This window comes from Chinchilla lanigera, unplaced genomic scaffold (genome assembly GCF_000276665.1).
Source record: "Chinchilla lanigera isolate Chin_1 unplaced genomic scaffold, ChiLan1.0 scaffold00112, whole genome shotgun sequence".
Taxonomy (NCBI): Eukaryota; Metazoa; Chordata; class Mammalia; order Rodentia; family Chinchillidae; genus Chinchilla; species Chinchilla lanigera.
Window position 1 is genome coordinate 4,039,819 of NW_004955513.1, and position 18,811 is coordinate 4,058,629.

General features: G+C 56.9%; 3 protein-coding genes across 8 annotated transcripts; 2 read left to right on the plus strand and 1 right to left on the minus strand.

Moving 5' to 3' along the window:
• Ppp1r26 (protein phosphatase 1, regulatory subunit 26) lies at positions 1 to 6,664 on the plus strand. 2 transcript variants are annotated; one of them, XM_005408478.2, is made up of 2 exons: positions 1 to 62; positions 2,884 to 6,664. In XM_005408478.2, exon 2 carries the CDS (start codon positions 2,945 to 2,947, stop codon positions 6,647 to 6,649), a length of 3,705 nt encoding a protein of 1,234 aa, XP_005408535.1. In that variant the 5' UTR covers positions 1 to 62; positions 2,884 to 2,944; the 3' UTR covers positions 6,650 to 6,664. The 2 variants fall into 2 exon arrangements, with proteins under 2 accessions (XP_005408535.1, XP_005408534.1); XM_005408477.2 differs by having other exon boundaries at positions 1 to 51.
• A 1,281-nt stretch (positions 6,665 to 7,945) lies between these two features.
• Positions 7,946 to 15,874, minus strand: LOC102027889 (chromosome unknown open reading frame, human C9orf116). 5 transcript variants are annotated; one of them, XR_001231745.1, is made up of 4 exons: positions 15,309 to 15,873; positions 14,460 to 14,538; positions 12,662 to 12,914; positions 7,946 to 8,032 (listed from the first exon to the last, which is right to left on the minus strand). XR_001231745.1 is itself a non-coding variant. In XM_013506706.1 (3 exons), the coding sequence occupies exons 1-3, from the start codon at positions 15,449 to 15,451 to the stop codon at positions 12,726 to 12,728; spliced, it is 411 nt and encodes a 136-aa protein (XP_013362160.1). In that variant the 5' UTR covers positions 15,452 to 15,873; the 3' UTR covers positions 12,595 to 12,725. The 5 variants fall into 5 exon arrangements, 2 of the variants coding, with proteins under 2 accessions (XP_013362160.1, XP_005408533.1); XR_001231747.1 differs by lacking the exon at positions 7,946 to 8,032 and adding an exon at positions 9,979 to 10,659; XR_001231748.1 differs by lacking the exon at positions 7,946 to 8,032 and adding an exon at positions 10,990 to 11,345.
• A 121-nt stretch (positions 15,875 to 15,995) lies between these two features.
• On the plus strand, positions 15,996 to 18,689 carry Mrps2 (mitochondrial ribosomal protein S2). The gene is made up of 4 exons (XM_005408479.2): positions 15,996 to 16,126; positions 16,209 to 16,319; positions 16,871 to 17,000; positions 17,738 to 18,689. The coding sequence occupies exons 1-4, from the start codon at positions 16,084 to 16,086 to the stop codon at positions 18,309 to 18,311; spliced, it is 858 nt and encodes a 285-aa protein (XP_005408536.1). The 5' UTR covers positions 15,996 to 16,083; the 3' UTR covers positions 18,312 to 18,689.
• The last annotated feature ends 122 nt before the right edge of the window (positions 18,690 to 18,811 follow it).

Here is an 18,811-nt window from a genome sequence, read left to right on the forward strand (position 1 = left end):
TCCCGCGCCCGCCTTTCCTGGGCGCCCCGAGAGCCGGCGGCCGGGCTCCAGGTGAGGCGCAGGTGAGGCCCGGGCGGGAACGGCGATCCTGGTCCTGGCGGCCGCTGCCCTCCGGTTAGGGCTGAAGGCCTGGCCGGCCTCGGGGCTGCGTGCGCGCCCTGCGCCAGGCGGGGCTTCCGGGCCAGGGATCCCAGAAAATCGCTCCAGGGCGCAGACCCGCGGGGAGGCCTGGCCAGCTGCCTGGGGAGGTGTTGGCGATTACTCGGCTGGGGACCAGTGTGCAGATCCGGGCCCCCTAAGGATCAGCTAGCTTGGGGCGCAAGGGCAGGGGCGGCCCGGTTCCTGGAGCGCATGGGGACACCACCGTAGTTTTGCAGGCTTGGGGCAGTTGGGGTTTGCAGGCTTGTTAAATCACCACTTCTAGCCGGCCTGGGACTTAACCCAGCCCACGCCCACTTCAGGTTGGCTGGAGAGGGGGCCTCCTACTGCCCGCCCCTGCTGGAGCGGGGCTCCTCCCTGGCATGCAGACACTGCCTCCCCTAACCCTAGGGAAAACCTCCACCTGGGAGGTAAGGACTCAAGCTGAACCTGTTTTGAAGGGAATAAATGTTTGGGGCTTTTCTGGAAGTCGGACTGTGAGGAGGGGCTAGAGCTTGGAGGTGTTCTTTGCCTGTGTGGGTGTTTAGACTGAGGATGCTCCCGTTCCCCCCTCCTCCGCCTCAGCTTTAGGGGGCAGATGCTGGGAGTCCCCCCAGCCACCCTGAGGACCGGACCTCGGAACCCACGGGGGGTGCAGGGAGAAACTTTGGGAAGCCCGGTCCTGTGGCTTCGGACACACTTCTGTCTCAGTACAGTTCTGGGGAGTTTCCAGGGTGACTTTTCTGATGGACTGTTTTAAGCCCCAGGCTGTCTCTGGGGCACCCTCCCTCCGTGATTTTTTTTTTTTTCTATTTTCTGTAACCTCATTCTTGAACTGCATAGCTGGACAAAGCTGTTCATGAGAAGGCCAGCCCTGTAGCCACTTAGAAGCTGTAAAGGAGGTTCATGGGGACAAGATGATCTCCAGAAAGCTCTGCGTGTACAGCTCCTCCTGGGCCCATTGTTGGAAGGAACACTGCTGTTCAAGGAATTAGCGTTCTTGGCTTAGACCCTTTACAGCCCGAGGCTCACAGGAATGTTTTGTAATTTCTGTAATTTCGTCCTGGCAGTTTGAATAATGCCCACAGCACGGTGGGCACGGGGTTCCCTAGCCTGTGAAAGAGGCCACCCTATCCTGTTGGTCCCCAGCTGCTCTGTTCCCGTGGGCATCTTTGGGGAAGGTGATGTGATGGGGAAGCAGGGCTGCAGGAGATGGAGAGTTTGAGGAATGGTAGCTGGCGTACACAGTCCCTCTGCCTAGCACCTCCGCTGTAGACCCCAGAAGAGTTGCAAATGAGCTGTGATTAACGTATAGAACTTGGTCTCGGGATAAGTCCTTCCATAATTTAATTTTGAGATGTTATGTTAATGACAGGTCTTTCTCTTTCCTGGGAAACATTTATGAACTGCAGCTTTGGTCTCTGAGTCGGTGTCTGTCATTCTCTCTGACTCCAGTAGTCAAAACCTATCTGGAAGCTGGCATAGGATTCTTCGGAAGCGTGTGAGCAGAGCAGTGAAGACCTCCTCCCCACAGCCTGTTGGAATGTGAGCCGGGACAGAAGAGAATTACAAGTAGTGGCAGTGAATTCTTACATTTTAACTTCACTTTCTGAGCACGGTTGCTTGTGAATGTGTTGCCCTGCATTTAGGCACTGGCTCCACCATTTCAACGCGTCTGCTTAGGTGGCCAGCCCCACCTTTCCAGGACAGGAGTGAGCCATGCAAACACCAGATCCAGTGTTTGTCACGAAGGAAGCTCCTGGTGTGAAGGCCAGACCCCCCAGCCGGGGCTCCGCAAGGTCCCACTCAGCCACTGAGGTTTAGGATGGCGGCAACCTCGCTGGCCCCATGATTGAGGGGGAGCTCTAGTTCTCTGCATTGTCAGCCTTGGGGTGCTCTCTTACATCTGAACGGCACTGCACTCCCAATTCAAGGGGGTAGCAGGATGGACTTTGGAGGAGTCTGTGGAGAATTAACAGGTGCACAGTGTAACTGGCATTTTTCTTTGACCGTGTGCCATCCACGTTGTGCCCCCTCTCTAAGTGGTGGTTCTCAGGCCTTTCCTGGAAGGGCCAGCTGTGACCCCATCTTCATAGTAAAATTCCCAAATGGAAACCACAGGATACCAAGGGCATGCGACAGTGTCTGGGGCAACTTCTATGCTTGTTAGATTAAAATAATGACATGGTCCCATTGACATTTTCACATACAAAGGCCTTGTCAAAGTGGCTGCGGAGGATGCTTGGGGAAATAAGTTTTGAGTTGCTTAAATCATGCAAGTTTTGTTCCAGAAGCACCCTGGTCGCCTCAGTAACGAAGCCATCTGTGAAGTCGCACTTACCCTGGATTTGCTAACAGCCGCTCTTTTTCACGTGCAGAGAAGCGTTTGCAGGCTCTGTCTAGTTGGCTCCTCCCAACAACCTTTGGAAGTAAAGAAAGCCTCTATTCTCCTCTCACGGAGAAGATGCAAGCTCAGAGGGGGACAGGAAGGGCTGTGAAGGGGCAACTGTGCTCAATATGGGCACAGCACCTAGGATTGGAACACTGGGCTTCCTTCAGAGGGAGGAAGTCCTTTCACAGCAGAGGAAACTGAGGCCCAGGAAGCATGGGTAGCTTGTGCAAGGACACCAGGACCCCTGGATGTGGTGTAGCCCAGGGAGCCTGCTTCTCCATGGCCGTACGTGACGCTTGCTGATGTGTCTGGTTCCTTAGACATGTCATGTACTGTGCTTTCTCTCTTCCCAGGATATGAAAAGGGCCAGAAAATAAAGCAGTGCTTCCCTGCGCGCCTGCCACACCCGCTAGGATGTTTCTCATGAACACCCCTCCAGTGGTCGCGCTCCAGTCCAAATGGGAGGCCTTCAGCCCACCTGGGAGCTTTAGGTTTCCTGGGTGCTTCTCGGAATCGAAAGAGGACGTCGCCAGAGCCGCGGTGAGCGCCAAGGTGCAGATGATCATCAGCACGCTGCAGCAGCACGACGCAGTGCCCCTGGGCATGAGCGATGAGCGCCCTGCACAGAGAAGCCAGAAGGCAGAGAGGTGCCGCGATGCCAGGCTGGCCCCCAGCCCCTCCATGTGCAAAGAGCAGCCCCCTGCATTCACCGCCTGTGGCCTTGCTGACCGTTGTGACCCCCCAGGGGAGGAGGCAGCTGCAGACCTGGGCCCCCTGGTGCTGGACTCAGACAGCGATGACTCTGTGGACCGGGACATCGAGGAGGCCATCCAGGAGTACCTGAAGGCCAGGAGCGGGGCCACACAGCCTGGGTCTGGGGGCACCCCGCCTGGCAGGGCCTCGGCTGGGAGCAGCAGATGCAAACTGGAGCCTCCCCACAGCAGCACCCCACCTGCCCTGGGTCCCCCAAAACTTGCCCCTGTGTCAGGCAGTGTTTCTGGCAGCTCCGTGGGGGCCAGCGAGGACCAGGGCTCTGCTTCCCCCGTCAGTGTGAGCAGCGAGGACTCCTTCGAACAGAGCATCCGGGCAGAGATCGAACAGTTTCTGCACAAGAAAAGACAACATGAGAGTCCCAGATGTGATACATCTATGGACAAAAACCCAGACCCAAACAAAAGTGCAGCCAGAGCAAAATCCAACAAAGAGCCTCCCATCAAGGTCGTCCCTCGGCAGGACCTGAGGGGAACCACCAAGGAGTTTGTCTTCCGCAAGCCTCCCCGGTTAGCGAAGATGAGCTCCCAGCCCAGGAGCCTGAGGCCTAAGGTCATCCCCGAGCCAGAGACCACGGGCAGCACAAAGCCGGCTGTCCCCAAAGCAGAAGCAGCACAGAGTAAAGGTGGGGTGAGGAAGGGCGCAGGTGCCGGGCGGAGGGGCAGGCAGGCGAGGAGCCCAGCCCTGGTGCACGAGGCATCGGACTCCAGCAGTGACGACGGCATCGAGGAGGCCATCCAGCTCTACCAGCTGGAGAAGACCAGGAAGGAGGCCAGCGGGGACCCGCTGCTGAGAACCCAGCTCAGAGAGGAGATGGCGCCCGACCTCCCTGCAGGTAGCACAGGCAGTGGCATGAAAAGTGCCTTGCCTGAAACCCACCGGAGAGCACCAAGCAAGAAAAAGCCAGCAGCCCTGAAAGCTGTGGACCCTGGGCCTGGGGTCCTTGACCCGGACCACTCCTCTAAGCTTCTGAAGGACGCCAAAGCCTCTGCACCTCCAGTAAACTCCATCGCCAGGAGCGAGTGTGTGGAACGGGTGTCCTGCCGGGCAGATACCTCCGCTGAGCTGATATGTGCCGAAGCAATCCTGGACATTTCCAAAACCATCCTGCCGGCCCCTGTGGAGGGCAGCGACAGGCCTCCCTCTGCGAGCCCACGCTTGCCTTCCCCGGACGTGCCTTCCCGCTTCGACGGTGACAGCAGCTCCGTGGACAGTGACGACAGCATTGAGCAGGAAATCCGGACATTTCTGGCTCTCAAGGCGCAATCTGGGAGTGTGCTGGCCAGAGCCGAGGGCTGCCCTCTGCCCACGCAGGGCCCGCTGCTGCTGCCTGGCCCCAACAGCCAGGCCAGCGACCCCAAGGCCCCTCCGTCCAATAAAACATCAGACCTGTCCCCAAGCTGCAAAAGGAAACGGAGAGGAGGCAGCAACGCCGTGAGGCCGTCCACAACCAAGAAAACAAGGGAGGTGAGAGAAAGCGCCCAGGATGGTGACCACGGCCAGAGCCGGGCTCAGCCCAGCCAGGATATGCGGGACCCACCCAGCCAGGGAGAAGCCAGGGAGGTGCCAGGAAGGGAGAGTGAGGCCAGGGCCCAGCCTATGCCACCCTGGACAGTTGGGCTTAGTGACTCGCCCCTGACTCCAGGCCCTAGGGGTGCCGGGAAGGCAGAAGAAGGACAGAGTGTTGGCGAGAAAGAGAGTTCAGAGGATAAGAGCAGCTCACTGGACAGCGATGCGGACCTGGACACAGCCATCAAGGACCTGTTACGATCCAAGCGGAAGCTCAAGAAGAGGGGCAGGGACCCCCGAGCCGCCTGCAAGAAGAAAGTCAGGTTCAGCACCACCGAGACACGGTCCGTGGACCAACTGCGTGGCCTCCCTGGACACTGGGAAGACAGAGGCCCTCGGGTGCTGAGGAGCTGCCTGTCTAAGTCCGGCCAGGACAGCAGGGCTGGCCCTCGGCGGAGACTGCCAGGTGTCTCCAGCCGCACAGTGGAGAGCATAAAGCCAGCCAGCCTGGGGGAGGAGGATTCGACCCCCACCTTCTCGTGGGGGAGGGGCCCAGAGCGGCCTCTGTTCTCCAGGGAGACGGGGGCTCCGGACGCTGACTGCTCGGCCCACAGCACCAGCTCCCTGTCTGAGGACAGTTCGGTGGACAGTGACGACAGCATAGAACTGGAAATTCAGAAGTTTTTGGCAGAAAAGGCCAAAGAGTCAGTGAGCATTTCCGAAATGCAAGGAGCAACCCCCACTGCTCTGGGAACAGAGGGTCCGGCGAGGCCGGAGGTGCTGTGCAGGAAAGAGCTGGCCCCCGCCCTGCAGCATGGGGTGTGCACGCGGAGCCAGAGGGCCAGGGGGGCCCCTCAGCCTATGGAAGGGCCAAGGGCTGCAGAAAGAGCTGGGCTGCAGGGCACTGCCAGCCTCTTCGTGCCAGGCGGGAAGGGCACCCCCCGCTTGGAGAGCACCCCTCGTGCCCCTGCTGTTCTGAGTGGAAGTGAGCCAGCGCTGCCCAGGAGCACCCGTGGGACTGTCTCTGCCAAAGGCTCCCTGGCGAGCCGGAGAAATGTTTACGTCCACAAAGACCAGAGCCCACGAGGGGCTGAGCCTGCCACTTCGGAAAGCATGTTCGGTCAGCTGCCCAGCTGTGCCAGAGCAGCCGCTGAGGCCAGAAGCACCGGCGGAAACTTTCCTGTGAACTATGGGAGCCAGAGCTTGGTGACCCCTGGCCTGGGACTCCAGGTCGACCTGTCTCTCCCCTGGGGCGACCTTGCCCACCAGAACAGGCTGCCCAGCCCATGGGCACTGAACTCGGACAGTCGAGGCTCAGCATGGACAGGGGGCCTTGGGGCTGAGAGAGAGAGGGCAGCCGAGGTACAGGCCAGGGGCCCACCCAGCCTCTCCTCGGACCCCAGGAAGGGCCCGACCTTCCCAGGTTTCTCTTCCCTGCTATCCACCCAGCTGTTTAACTTTGGGAAGAGCACCCCCTGGGGGGGCACCCAAGCCGGGCTCCTCAGTGCCCCCCTGGGCCTGCCTCTGCAGGGACCCTCCTTCTCCGCCTTCAGAGAGACCCCGGCCAGCCATGGCCCTGTGTTTGGAAGCCCGCACCTGCTCACAAAGGACGGCGGGCACTGGCCCAGCAGGAAGGCCCAGGCCGGGCTCGGTTTGCATAACAGGAAGAACTCAGGCTCGGAGGAGAACATTTTAGACCTGAGGTATCCACACAGGGTCACTGACAGGGATGACCAGGACCAGGAGGCCTTGGGCAGTGATGCCAGCGAATTCAGTGACACCTCTGTGGAGGACGGTGGCGGCAGCTCTATGGTGAAGGGCAAAGTCCTCAAGTTGTGATAGGTGTCTGGCTCTGGTCACACTGGCGTGCAGCAGCGGGTGTACATGTGCGTGTATCTGTGTGTGTGCATGTGTGTATGTGTGTGTGGGTGATACTCGAAGTCACAGAGGAAAAACCAGAGTTCCTTACACATGGAAGCCCTGTATATATGTAAACTAACATGAAATGGATGTTTCTATTTAACGGACGTATCCTGGTACATATGATTTTTGTAGCTTTTTGTAAAATATTTAAAGTGCTGTAAAAATATTTTTGAAAAATACTGTTGTTCAATATTGTAATTTCAGTTTTCTGTGTTCAGCCTATGAGTTGTCGATGAGCAAATATTTGGTGGTTATGTCACCACGAGGGCCCAAGACTAAGCCTGATTCTTACGGGCTATTTGCCGGTGTGGAACCTAACCCTGGAAGGAGGCGGCTGCTCTGTCCCGGACCAGGAAAGCTCCTGGGACAGTCCTGAAGGACGCCCTGGTGCCCAGCAGCCAGAGCACTTCCTCTGAAAACCACAGCCACAGCCCTCAAAAGCACAACGGGCAGAGAGCGTGCCGCCGGGTCGAGTCATCTGGTGACTGGTGAGCAGGTCACAGGACGGCCAGGCCGGGCTCTGGCCCAGCTGCAGAGTGAGCACCCTGGGATGACTCGAGCATCTCAACAGACCGCTCCTCGCCAGAGACCCTCCGCCGCTCTCCATCCTAGTCGTGGTTCTGAGAGGTAGCAGCGCGCATGTCGTAACTGTCCTGTTCCCGATTTGTGCACATGCGTGAATAAGCACAGCTCTTAGGTGCGTGGTCCCCAAATGCCTTGGCCACCGCTGACGGCTGATGGAGAGCCCGATGGGGGACAGGCCTCACCCAGGACCTGAGCCCAGTTGGGGATGTGGCTTTCTGTGGCTGCTTCCTTGGGGCAGAGCCCGAAGGGCCCCTGCCACCCCCCAGGCGGCAGCTGTTGTCCTTGGTGTTCCTGTCTCTGACTTCCTGGCCTTCTGCTCAGAGGCACTGAGGTACCCGTGGCTTCTCTGGGGACAGAGCCACTCTGGACACTGGTGGTCACAACGTCTGCGCTGTGAGTGTCACTCACCTCGAGTGTTGCAGTTCAGTGTGGACGTTCAGTGTGGACGTTCAGCCGAGGCGTGCTCTACTTTGTAACTGAGTTTGGTGGGTGTTCTAAGGTGGGAGTGGATTTTGTAAGCCTGTGCACCCCCAGGGTAACTCTGTTCTCAGCCCAAACGCGGACACACGCCCCCTGCTGTCCACAGTGCACGTCTGCTAGGCCGGAGCTGTGAGGAATAAGACCTGCTGTCCCTTCGCTGTCCCTTCCCTCTCCTGAGCCGTCTTGATGTACTGTGACAGCTTCCTTGTGGCATATTTGTTCACTTAAGTGCTTCTGGGAAGAAAAACAGTTCTATGTAATCCATGATGTAACTTTAATTTTTTAAAGAGTGCTTTTAACCCTTGCAAAAAAAAAAATCAGCTTGTTTTGTACATAAGAACTGGTTTTTTTAATGAATAAATCCAGCTCTACCCACAAATCTGCTTATGTAGTCTGTCCACCCTGACCACACGAGCAGTCCAGCCTGTGCAGGGTCTGATACCCCAGGTCATCTGGGCCCCTGTGACTGGGGGCAAAGGGGGAGCTGCAGTGTGCAGCACAGCAAGCTTAGTGCCCAGGGCCTCTCGGTGCCCGTCCCCTCGCCCGGCCTGCAGAGGCCACTTCTCCAGTCCCCCTCAAACCAATGGACCTGTTACCTGGTCCTCCCAAGTTGCTGGTCCCCTGCACGAAGGCCCCCCAGAGCAGTGCAGGCTGCAGCAAGGCCCATCATCAAGGACAACCCGCCAAAGCCCAGGGATGTGGCAGTTTCAGTTTGAGACAAGGTGCGTGTCACTGATGGGACCTCCTGGTGGTCACTCTGCAGCTGCCGGGGACACCCTCGCCAATGCCTCAGGTCAGGCTTTGCTATCACCTGGGAGGGAGAGGCTGACCCGATAGCCCTCCTGACAGTGGTCCACTAGGTGCCCTGTGGGACCCCAAACCTTCTCTTTTCCTGCGTTCAGCAGTAACTAACTTTCTGCATCAGTGGACAGGGATTCTGATTGCTGTTTTCACAAACTGGCATGCCCATGCCCGGCACCGCCTGCCTGCCACGTGGCCTGAGAATGTTTGTGTCCACAACTTACACATTAGGTCAACTCCGGCCAGAGCTGAGACCTCAGCCTCCTGCTGGGTTTAGGGCCGACGACAAGGTCAGCTGTGCCCAGCGGGTTTCTTCGCATGGGAGGGGTCTGACAACATCTGTATGTTTGCAGCCCTCTCGTGGCACCTCTGCCGAATCTGGTGGGGAGGGAGGTGCACCCGTATCACAGCATCCACACAGCCGCGACCTGAATAGGCGTGCGCCCACTCTGTCAGAGTCCTTCCATACACTGCATGCTATCTCCTCAAGCTCCTGGCAAGGCTGCCACTGTCACGACCCAGAGGTGAGGCTCGGGAGGGCAGGCGGGGCTCCACTTCATTTAATGCCAAGAATAGGGAGCGGGAGGCCTGATTGTAAGAGGTGTCTGGTCCTTTGGGATGGGCCTTCCTGGGTGACTTCCTGCGAGGAAGTTACCCTTTACGTGGCTCAGACAGCAGGTTTTCCAACTGAGATTTGCATTGGAAAATAAGACAATAATGTATGTACCTTAAATCTGCTCACAGAAATAGTAAGTGTATGCTCATATAAAAACAAAAGGCAACTTCTGTGCCTTTTGATCTCCATCCCCTACCCCATTAATGGAAAGCAGTTTGAGGGGAAAAGCCAGCATAAAACCCACCATGGGGATGAGAATCAGAGCTAGGTTTATACCGTGTGTGTGTGTGTGTGTGTGTGTGTGTGTGTGTGTGTGTGTATAGAGATGGATATTCCACTATTTGCAAAATCTTTGAGGCTTCTGGTATTTGTACACTGAATACAGAAGATTTTTATTAATATCAACATTTTTTACTATACATTTGAAACCATTTATTCTAATTGACTATGATTACAAGCTAAGGGGCTGGGGATTTAGCTCAGCAGGAAAGCGCCTGCCTGGCAAGCACAAGGTCGTGAGTTCGATTCCTGGTACCGGAAGAAAAAAGAAAATTACAAGATAAAAGGTTACCAGAGGAGAAAACAGAGAAACGTAAATGAAAATGTACTTTTAGATTAAGGAATAACTTCAGCACCTGCCTGGCAAGTGTGAGGTCCTGAGTTCTAATCCTGGTGTGCTCCCCCCCCCAAAAAAAGATTAAGGAGTGACTGGTTTTGAACCAACCCAACAGCTAAATTAAGTGATTAGTAAAGTGATGTGAAATAGTTTTGTCCAAATTTTAATTTCCAAGTGGAACAAAAAGGCCAAACAAAGCAAGGGTCCATTCACACGTGCAGCGGAGAGGGGCGCAGAAATCGCTGCATCCCTGCTCTGCTCTGATGTCCGGGAGAACTGACTCCTCGCCCTCGGTGTGTCCACCACCTTTCCCTGGAGGCTTTAAGATTAGGAGACCATAACAAGTGGGTAAGGGGCGGGGTCACACCCCATTTCCCTGTTATGTTCCTAGCCATCTGTTTTGTATGCTGTGCTCACAAACAAAGCAGGCTCTTGCAGCCCTCGATTAGATCAGTTCATCTGAACTCATTTTTCTCTCAAAGATCTCAGGCTGGAAATCTGTTAGAAGATGCAGGTCCTGAGACTTCTAATCACCACAGCTCCTCTGCCACTGAAGAAACTTAGGCTTCGTCTCTGGGGCCAGGGCTGGCAGCCTTGAGCCTCCGACCCAGCCCACCCCCAGGGAGGGTTCAGAGCCCAGGATGGCCGCAGGAGGATAGGGAAACATGGTCACTGAATTCCAGGAAGATGGACAGCGCTGTGGCTTGAATGCAACCCCAAGTTCATGTGTTGGAAATGTCCTCAATGCATCTGTTACTGGGCCTGGAGGTGGAGCCTTAGGGCCTGGTCTCATTGAGGGTGTGGCCTCAGGATGGCGTTAGTAGTTTCCTAAGAAGAGGCAGAGAGACCCACGCTAGTCCACTTGCCTAGTCTCACCTGCCGTGCCCCCACCATGCCAGGACGCAGCAGGGAGGCCCTTGCCAGGTGCTGAGCAGTGGTCAGTACCAGGCACGGGGACCTCCCACCTCCAGAAGTGAGAACCAAGTAAACCTCTTCTAAATTACCCAGCCTGAGTATTGTGATTTAGCCTTAGAAAACAGACGAAGGCATGGGGCTGGGGATTTAGCTCAGCGGCACAGCGCCTGCCTGGCAAGCGCGAGGTCATGAGTTCGATTCCCGGTACCAGAAAAAAAAAAACCAAATAAATAAATAAATAAATAAACATTAAAAAAACAGACGAAGGTAGGCACAAGGGTTACATCCAAAATATTTGAGGCTTGTACTTTTCCTGATGCTCGAGACTCCTACGGAGCCTAACTTCGCATCCGTGCAGCTGCAGCTGGTACAGAAACAGCATGAGCAATGGAGGAGTTCCAGCACGCCACCACGAGGCCCGCATCCCGAAACCCCAGAAAGCCTGTGGTGAGCTCGGCCCCTGGGCAGCCGCATGTCTTATGTGCAGATGGGCGCTCCTGGCCCAGCCCCTGCTGGTACCGCAGCCTGGGCCTAGGGACTCTGTTCAGCATGATGGGGCGCTCGGACCAGCAGGACAGCAGGAGCTCAGCTGTTCCCACCTGGAGAAAAAAACCGTCATCTGGCCGACGGCACTGCTGAACCAAGAGCTGCCACCCCGCTGTTTGGAGTCACTGTGGCGGAGCCCCGTCTTTTCAGCACTGTGAGACCGGGTCCTGAGCCCTTTTTCCTCCTTTTATTTCAGTGAAGCTAAACACCGAAGGCTCACAAGCATTTTGATATGTTTAAGGACTGCAGGAATTTTTCTGCAGTTTGATGTGTGGACTACAGGTTTTCTGGCTCAAAAGAAAGACAGTACATAGATCTTGGCTTCAAGCTCAGCTCTGTATCTTTTATATTAGCTCTATTGATTTTCTCTGGAAATCATTTCCATCCCAAACTGCTGCCAAATGATTACTCGCGTGCATTAATGGCAGCACTGAGTTTATACTGGAGAAATAACCAGGGGAGACGGTTAATTTCCTCCCTAATTCACAAGAGAGTAGGATCCCTGGAGAAAAATCTCTGTACACAAGGTATTAATGATGGCATAGAAGAATGACTTCTTTTTTTTTTCTACTTTCAATACTTTCCAAATTTCCTATGAGTACACCTTACTCTCATGGAGTTAAAAAAAAAAAAAATCTATGTCTGAAAGCTATATCCTGTTACAGATGTATGTCTTGCTGTTGATGACCTTGGGGCTCATGGCGCACACTGACTTAGTGCTACCCAGAGATGAAAATCCACTTCGTGGAGTTATTGCCCCATCTAAGAAAATTATTCATTATTCCTCGCATACCTTCTTTCAAACTTTTATTGCGATTTTAAAATAAGATAACCCCACTCCACGTGCACATCACCATGGCGGCTGGCATTGGTCAGCCTCGTGCGTCCTTTCTGTCCCCACACAGTTTGGGGCTGGAGGACATACACTTGTCACTACCCATCTGTACCTCGAATAGACCACAGCCAGTGCCACCTTCTTGGGCTCTGCTGACAAGGTACCTGCTTTTCCTGTACCCTGTCACACATCTCAGTGGAACACCCCATGTCCTGAGGGGGGCCCTGCATGTCAGTGCAGGTTCCAGCTGGGGGAATGGGTCCCACGTATAGCAGTGGCTCCCAGATTCCAACACAGGAGGTCACTGCGCAGCCCCTGCTTCTAGGCCGTGGTCATGGTGCTAGAACCCAAATTTCAGGAAAGCTGGGCATTCAGGCCAGACAACATTTGTAATGGAAAGTCAAGCCATTAACATCTCTTTCCTGTGTGCATCTTAGATGTAAAACAGGGAAAGTATAACGCAACAATACAGTGTTTGCATACTGTTCTATTCCAGGAGAAAAATATTTTCAGAGAAAGCAGTGAAATGTGTACCTCTACAATGGGGCAAATCGCGAAGGCAGAGCCTAGAGAAGACTCCGGGAGGGGTGCCTCGCCCCTAGTCGCAGATGGACGGTCTGCTGACGTTGTAACTGGGGTGGAAGTTAAGCCTGTCATAGGGGGTGATGTAGTTGTCTGGGCCCGTCACGAGGCTCTTCTCCATGCAGACATTGAACGTATTATCCCGGAACATTCCACTAGCTGAGAGCTGTCTGGAAAACTTACTTGAACTTGAGTGAAATACTTTCTGGAAGAGAAAGGAAACACTAGGGTTAATGATGCATGATGATCCTCTTGAACAACGGCTGGGTACACTGGGAAGAAAAATAAGAATTTGCAATAAAAAAGAAAAAAAAAAAACAGAAAACCATCTCCATTCTTAGGAATCTGAGACACCAGGATGGGTAAGATGACCTAATTTGCCCCCGACCATCCCAACTGATGCCTGTCACTCAGGAATAACTATTAGCAGCACCTTCTCTCACCACTCCATGGACAGAAAAGACGCGCCAGGCCCAGGCGGGTGTGGCCTTCCCACACCTGAGCCTGAGGGTGAGCATGAACCTGGGGGTCAGACCTGGGGTGACCCCTAGATCTACTTTTCCCAGCCAACAGCTGCTCCTGGAGTCCAGCATCCACATTTGGTCAAGAAACTAAACAGCCAACTCCAGGTAAGATACGTAAGCAGCAAGAAGAACCTCCCCAAAACCTGTCTCTGATACCCCCATGTCTCACCTGCCCTTGCCAGCTAACACCGCTGAATACAGACCCCCCCACTCTACCTAAAGAGATGTTTTGTGGAAACATCTGGAAAACAGAAACATCTGGACCCATTTTAGTCAGTGAGTCTGCTATTTCATAAAAATGTCTGATCCCCAGGGAAGGATCAGGAGAATCCCTTAATTCTGGGAGAGTGACTCCAGAAATGTCAGTCCTGTATGCATGTGCACGTGCATGTGTGTGTGTGTGTGTGTGTGTGTGTGTGTGTACCACTGTAGGGGACTGAATCTAGAGGGCCCCCCTCACATCTAGACAAGAGCTGTACCACTGAGCTACACCCCGTAGCCCACCAGAAATTTTTCTGATAAATAAGACTTCTATCACACAACACAACTAAATACCAATCACCGAATTTTTCAAAATGATGAATATTTGAGGGAACCCCCGACAACATTGTCACCCCAAATTGAATGGCCCTAACAGCCTGGGGTACTATGTTGGCCCAAGTGGTGTGTCCCCTGCACCTACGGGGAGGGGAGGAAGGCTGCCTTGGGGTGTGAGCTCAGTCTGCAGGGGCACCCAGAGCCCATGCCCACTGGTGCGCCCATGTCTGCGACCACGGCCCTCAACAGGTGCTGCCCCTCGGTCACATGGGAGTAGCTCATAAAAGAAAGTTTAATTCAGAGAGAAGGTGGCCGTCATTTATCTTCCTCAAAGCTGGCTGCCTCGGGTTGAGAGAAACGGTCATGTGCATGTGTGAAGGCTGTGGGTTGCGGGTTGTGCGCCCATGTGAGAGCTGTGTGCACGTGCGAAGGCTGTGTGTGGCGGTGCGCTCGGAAGTGAGAGTCACACAGAAGCAGGTCTACACGCACTTTTGTCATTCTGCAAAACATTTTACTTCTACATGCGTGTGTTCTCCTCCTGCTCTGCCCTGTCTCAGCACTGAGGTGCCTCCCCTCTGTGACACTGGAAGTGGTGTCCTCGGGCTCCACCCCTTGCCTTCCCGCTGCTGCCCTTTCCCAGCTCCAGGGTTCGCCCCTTCCATGAGCCACCCCCTGCGCTCCGCACATACCGGCATCTCGTGCACTGTGGGTGCTCTGCTCCCATAAGCCTGGTTACTGGTCCTGTACACCGAGGCAGCCTCCTTGGCTCTGTGGAGGAGAAATGCACACGTTCTCCCACCCGTTTGTCCTAAGTCTGCCCGCACCACAGCCCTTAAGCATTTGCTCGGTGGAGCTCTGCTGGTGATGTCCCCAGGAGAGTGCTGTGCCCAGGCTGGTGGCACGGCAGAGTGGGCTCCCATCCCATGCGGGCTGACCGTCCTGCTCCTGGCAGGCCCGCCTCCCCAGCCTCCCCTGCTGGCCGCCGGCCTTGCTCCCTCCATGGCAGGCCAGTACCCTAATGAGAGCCCGGGGCACATCCAAGCCTCAGCAGCCACTGCAGGGCCTTGGCACGTGAGTTACACTGTTAGGAGCCACAGCCCAGCCCCTAGACCCTGCCATCCCAGAGGTCCCTCTACCTCTGAGTGCCAGCGTGGCCAAGCCATACTTGCGCCAATACAGACAAAGAAGGAACCATGACTGCACGCTGGGACCACCTACCACGGATCAGTTCCGGTAGGGGTCCGGGATCGGGGGAGGAGACTCACCTGGTCACAACACCTCGGCGCTGGGACCAGCACTGGGCCTGGGACTTGGGGTCGCCCCACTCCTGACCCTGGCTGACGCCAGCCCGCACGCATGGGGCAGCTTCAGGAGAGCTTCCGTGCCTCACCACAGCGTCAGGCTGACCTGCGGCCAGCAACCTGGGGTTCCTTGACGGTGGGGGTCTCAGACACAGGCCTACCTGCGCGCCCAGCACCAGGGCCAGCTACCCTGCACCCCTCTTCTTCGTGCACCCCGGATCACGCCATCTCCCTCACCTGTAGCCTCGAAACCACCCCGGGTTGTTGAACCGGACCGGCAGATGCTCGCTCACGCGGTAGTAGTCGCTGGTTTTCTCCGGACACGCCTCGGCCTTGGGCGCCGCAGCCTCCGCGCGCTCCTCGGGGTTTTCCTCGGACATCTCGCCTCTGCTCAGCCAAGCAAAGGCTGCGGCGTGGCTCTCGTTGCTAGGCGACAGCGTCACGTGACCGACGAGGGGCCAGTTCTTAATGGCACAGCGCCAAGGGACACAGGCCCTCCCCTGGAAGGTCTAGAACCTTCGGGGCGAGTGAATGAGGAGGGCTGGACAGGTCCGGACGGCGAGGAGTTAGGAGGAGGACTGTCCTGTGGAGAAGCCCCCAGCTCCCAGCTCATTGCGCGGACCCTGGGTTAGCCGCAGGGCTGTCCCAAAATACAGCAGGAAGCGACGTCGGGGCAAATGCAGCCCAAGGCCTTGGGTCCCGAACAGGAAACCGAGGGTCTGCAGTGCCCCCCGCGCACTGGGCAAGTGAGGATCTGACGCTGACTGAGCAGTAGGGCTTCTGGAGCCCCCCGGCCCGGGGAGGTGGGCGGGGCTTTGAGGGGAGGTGGGCGGGCTTTGGGTGGGCGGGGCTTTGAGGGAGGGGAGGGGCTTTGCAGGGGCGGGGTCTGGGAAGCCACTCAGCGCCGGCTCGGTCCTCCCGGCCTGCAGGAGGCGCTGTGGCCCCGAGCTGCGGCGGTCACTCTGGGCCGGCGGGGAGGAGCCGTCGCTCGGCGTCCGTCCACGCGCCCGCCATGGCGCCCTCCGTGTTCGCGTTGACCCGGCTGCTGAACGCAGGTGAGCGGTCGCTAGGCCCCGGCCAGGGAGGACAGGGCGGGAAGGCGAGGGGGGCGCAGCCCAGCAGACGCTGTCTCCGCAGGTGTCCGGCCCGGTTTCCTGCGGACGGCGGCCCCGGGCGCGGCGTGGCCCAGCGACAGGGCCCTCGGAGGCGCCGCGGTCCCCGCAGTCGGCGAGCCGGAGGGCGGCGGAGGTAACGGCCTTGGGGTGGGGGCGAAGCGGGGCTCCCCGGGACCTGCCCTGGGGCCACATCCGCGGTTGCCCGCGGATTCTCCCGCGCAGCATTCTCCCGGGTCGGTGGGGGGACAGTGGCCGTCAGGGCGTCGCCCCAGGCCTGGTGCTCGGAGGCACTGAGCCCACAGAGGGCTCCAGGGACCTGTGAGCGCCGGGCTCCACTCTGTCCACCTGGTTGACCCTTGGCAGGGCATTTCCGGCCGGACACCCGAGTGGCGTGCCGTGCCCGGTGGTCGTGAGGACCAGACAGATTGTAGAAGCCCATTAGACCCCTCTCCTCTTCTCCTCGCTTTCCAGGGCACCGGGGGCAGGGAGCAGCCCGGTTTCCCCAGCACAGCCCTGTCGGAACCGGGCTCCACCCCTGTTTGCTGTGGCTTTCCTGTCTTTCCTGGGGAGTTGGGCATCCACTGCTGCTGGACTCCTGCCCTCCGCAGCTCTGTGATGGGACACATTTGGTCTCGGGGTGGGCAGGTGGTAGCAGACCGCAGCACTCTCCTCCTGATGCCCTAGATTCTCAAAGGAAGCTTCTGGACGAGCCCCTCCGGCACTCCGACTTCTTCAAGGTCAAGGAGCTGTTTTCCATGAAAAGCCTCTTCGATGCCCGAGTGCACCTGGGACATAAAGCTGGCTGTCGGCACAGGTAGCCGGGCCCTTGGCCAGATGTGTCCCAGTGGTGGTTCCCAGGGGAGAGGGTCCTGCATTGATACAGGTCCTGTTAGTACCGCCTTATCACAAGGGGCAGTCATTTATTCTTTTGAGCAAATCGGCATGAGGCTAGCTAGTGTTTGTCAGATCTGCCAGCCGATGAAGGCTCCCCAGATTCAGAGACAGGTGAGAGCGTGAGGAGCTGTGAAGTGGCCCCATACTGCATCCTGCAGGGCCTTCTAAGCTGAGGACGGCAGTAGTGCCTGATCAGATGTTTCTGTGTGGTCACTGCTGCATGGAGAATGGACTAGACGGGTAGTGGGAGACTAGGGTGGCTGTGGACCACGGGAGTGATAGGGCCGCAGAAGAGGTAGAACAGCAGGGGTAGAGTGAGGGGTGGGATGGGATGTGTGGGGCAAGGCTACATCAGCAACTGCCGGGAGCATGGTGGAGCCATTGGTGCAATTTACAGACAGACCTAGGGAGCTTCCAAGCCTGTGGGCTGTGAGATCTGGCCACCTAGTGGGGAGTCACGTAGGGGCCTGACCAAGGTGGCTGCTGAAAGGACGTGCTGGGCAGTGTGCGTTGTTGTGTGTACACATGAGACATTCAGTGGGCTCGTTCTGCTTCAGAGCCCCCCACCAGAAGAGGTGGAAGATGGGCGGCTCATGGGGCCGGTGGAGTGGACCTCATGGACCCTCACTGCGTTTTCCATGGTGGGGTCTCTGGCAGGTTTATGGAACCATACATCTTTGGGAGCCGCCTGGACCAGGACATCATCGACCTTGAGCAGACCGCCTCGCACCTCCAGCTGGCGTTGAATTTCACCGCCCACGTGGCCTACCGCAAGGGCATCATCCTGTTTGTGAGCCGCAACCGGCAGTTCTCACACCTGATCGAGAACATGGCCCAAGACTGTGGCGAGTACGCCCACACTCGGTACTTCAAGGGTGGCCTGCTGACCAACGCCTCCCTGCTTTTTGGCCCCACAGTCCGCCTGCCGGACCTCATCATCTTCCTGCACACGCTCAACAACGTCTTCGAGCCCCATGTGGCTGTCAGAGATGCGGCCAAGATGAACATCCCCACCGTTGGCGTCGTGGATACCAACTGCAACCCCTGCCTCATCACCTACCCCATCCCTGGCAACGACGACTCGCCCTCATCCGTCCACCTCTACTGCAGGCTCTTCCGGATCACCATCAACCGGGCCAAGGAGAAGCGCAGGCAGATGGAGGCCCTGCTTCGGCTGCAGGACCCAGAGAGGGCCACGGGACAGCCAGACCCCCTTCCTCAGCAGTCATGAGCTGCTCCTGTGGCATGCCACACCCTGCTTCGGCGCAAGACAGCCAGGCCTGCCGTCCTTTGCCCAGTCCGGGCCCCATCAGCATTCTCCGTCCATAAGGAGTTTGGGACTTCGTTACCAGGGACAGCACTCAGCCACCTTCCCAGGGTGTACCCATCCTGGGGCTGAGCACCCTGAGGCTTGCCTGTGTCTTTTCCATGGGGAGCACCTCAGTTGCTAGAAAATGTTCTTCCTGGCACTTGAGAAGTTCTAGCATTAGGGCTGGGGTGGAGCTCAATGGTAGAGGACTTTCTGGCATGCACAGGGCCCTGGGTTCAATCCCCAGCACTGCCTGCCCCTGCCAAGAGCCCTTTAAAAATACCTATCTGCTCCTCAGAAGTTCTCGCTTCTATTTTGGCGCTGAAGCTTTGTTTGGAAGGCTTTTCTTTCAGCCAAGATGCCCTCGCTGCACTCCTGCAGCCTGGTTGGGGGCTGTGCAGCAGGAGCCACTGGACAGCTGC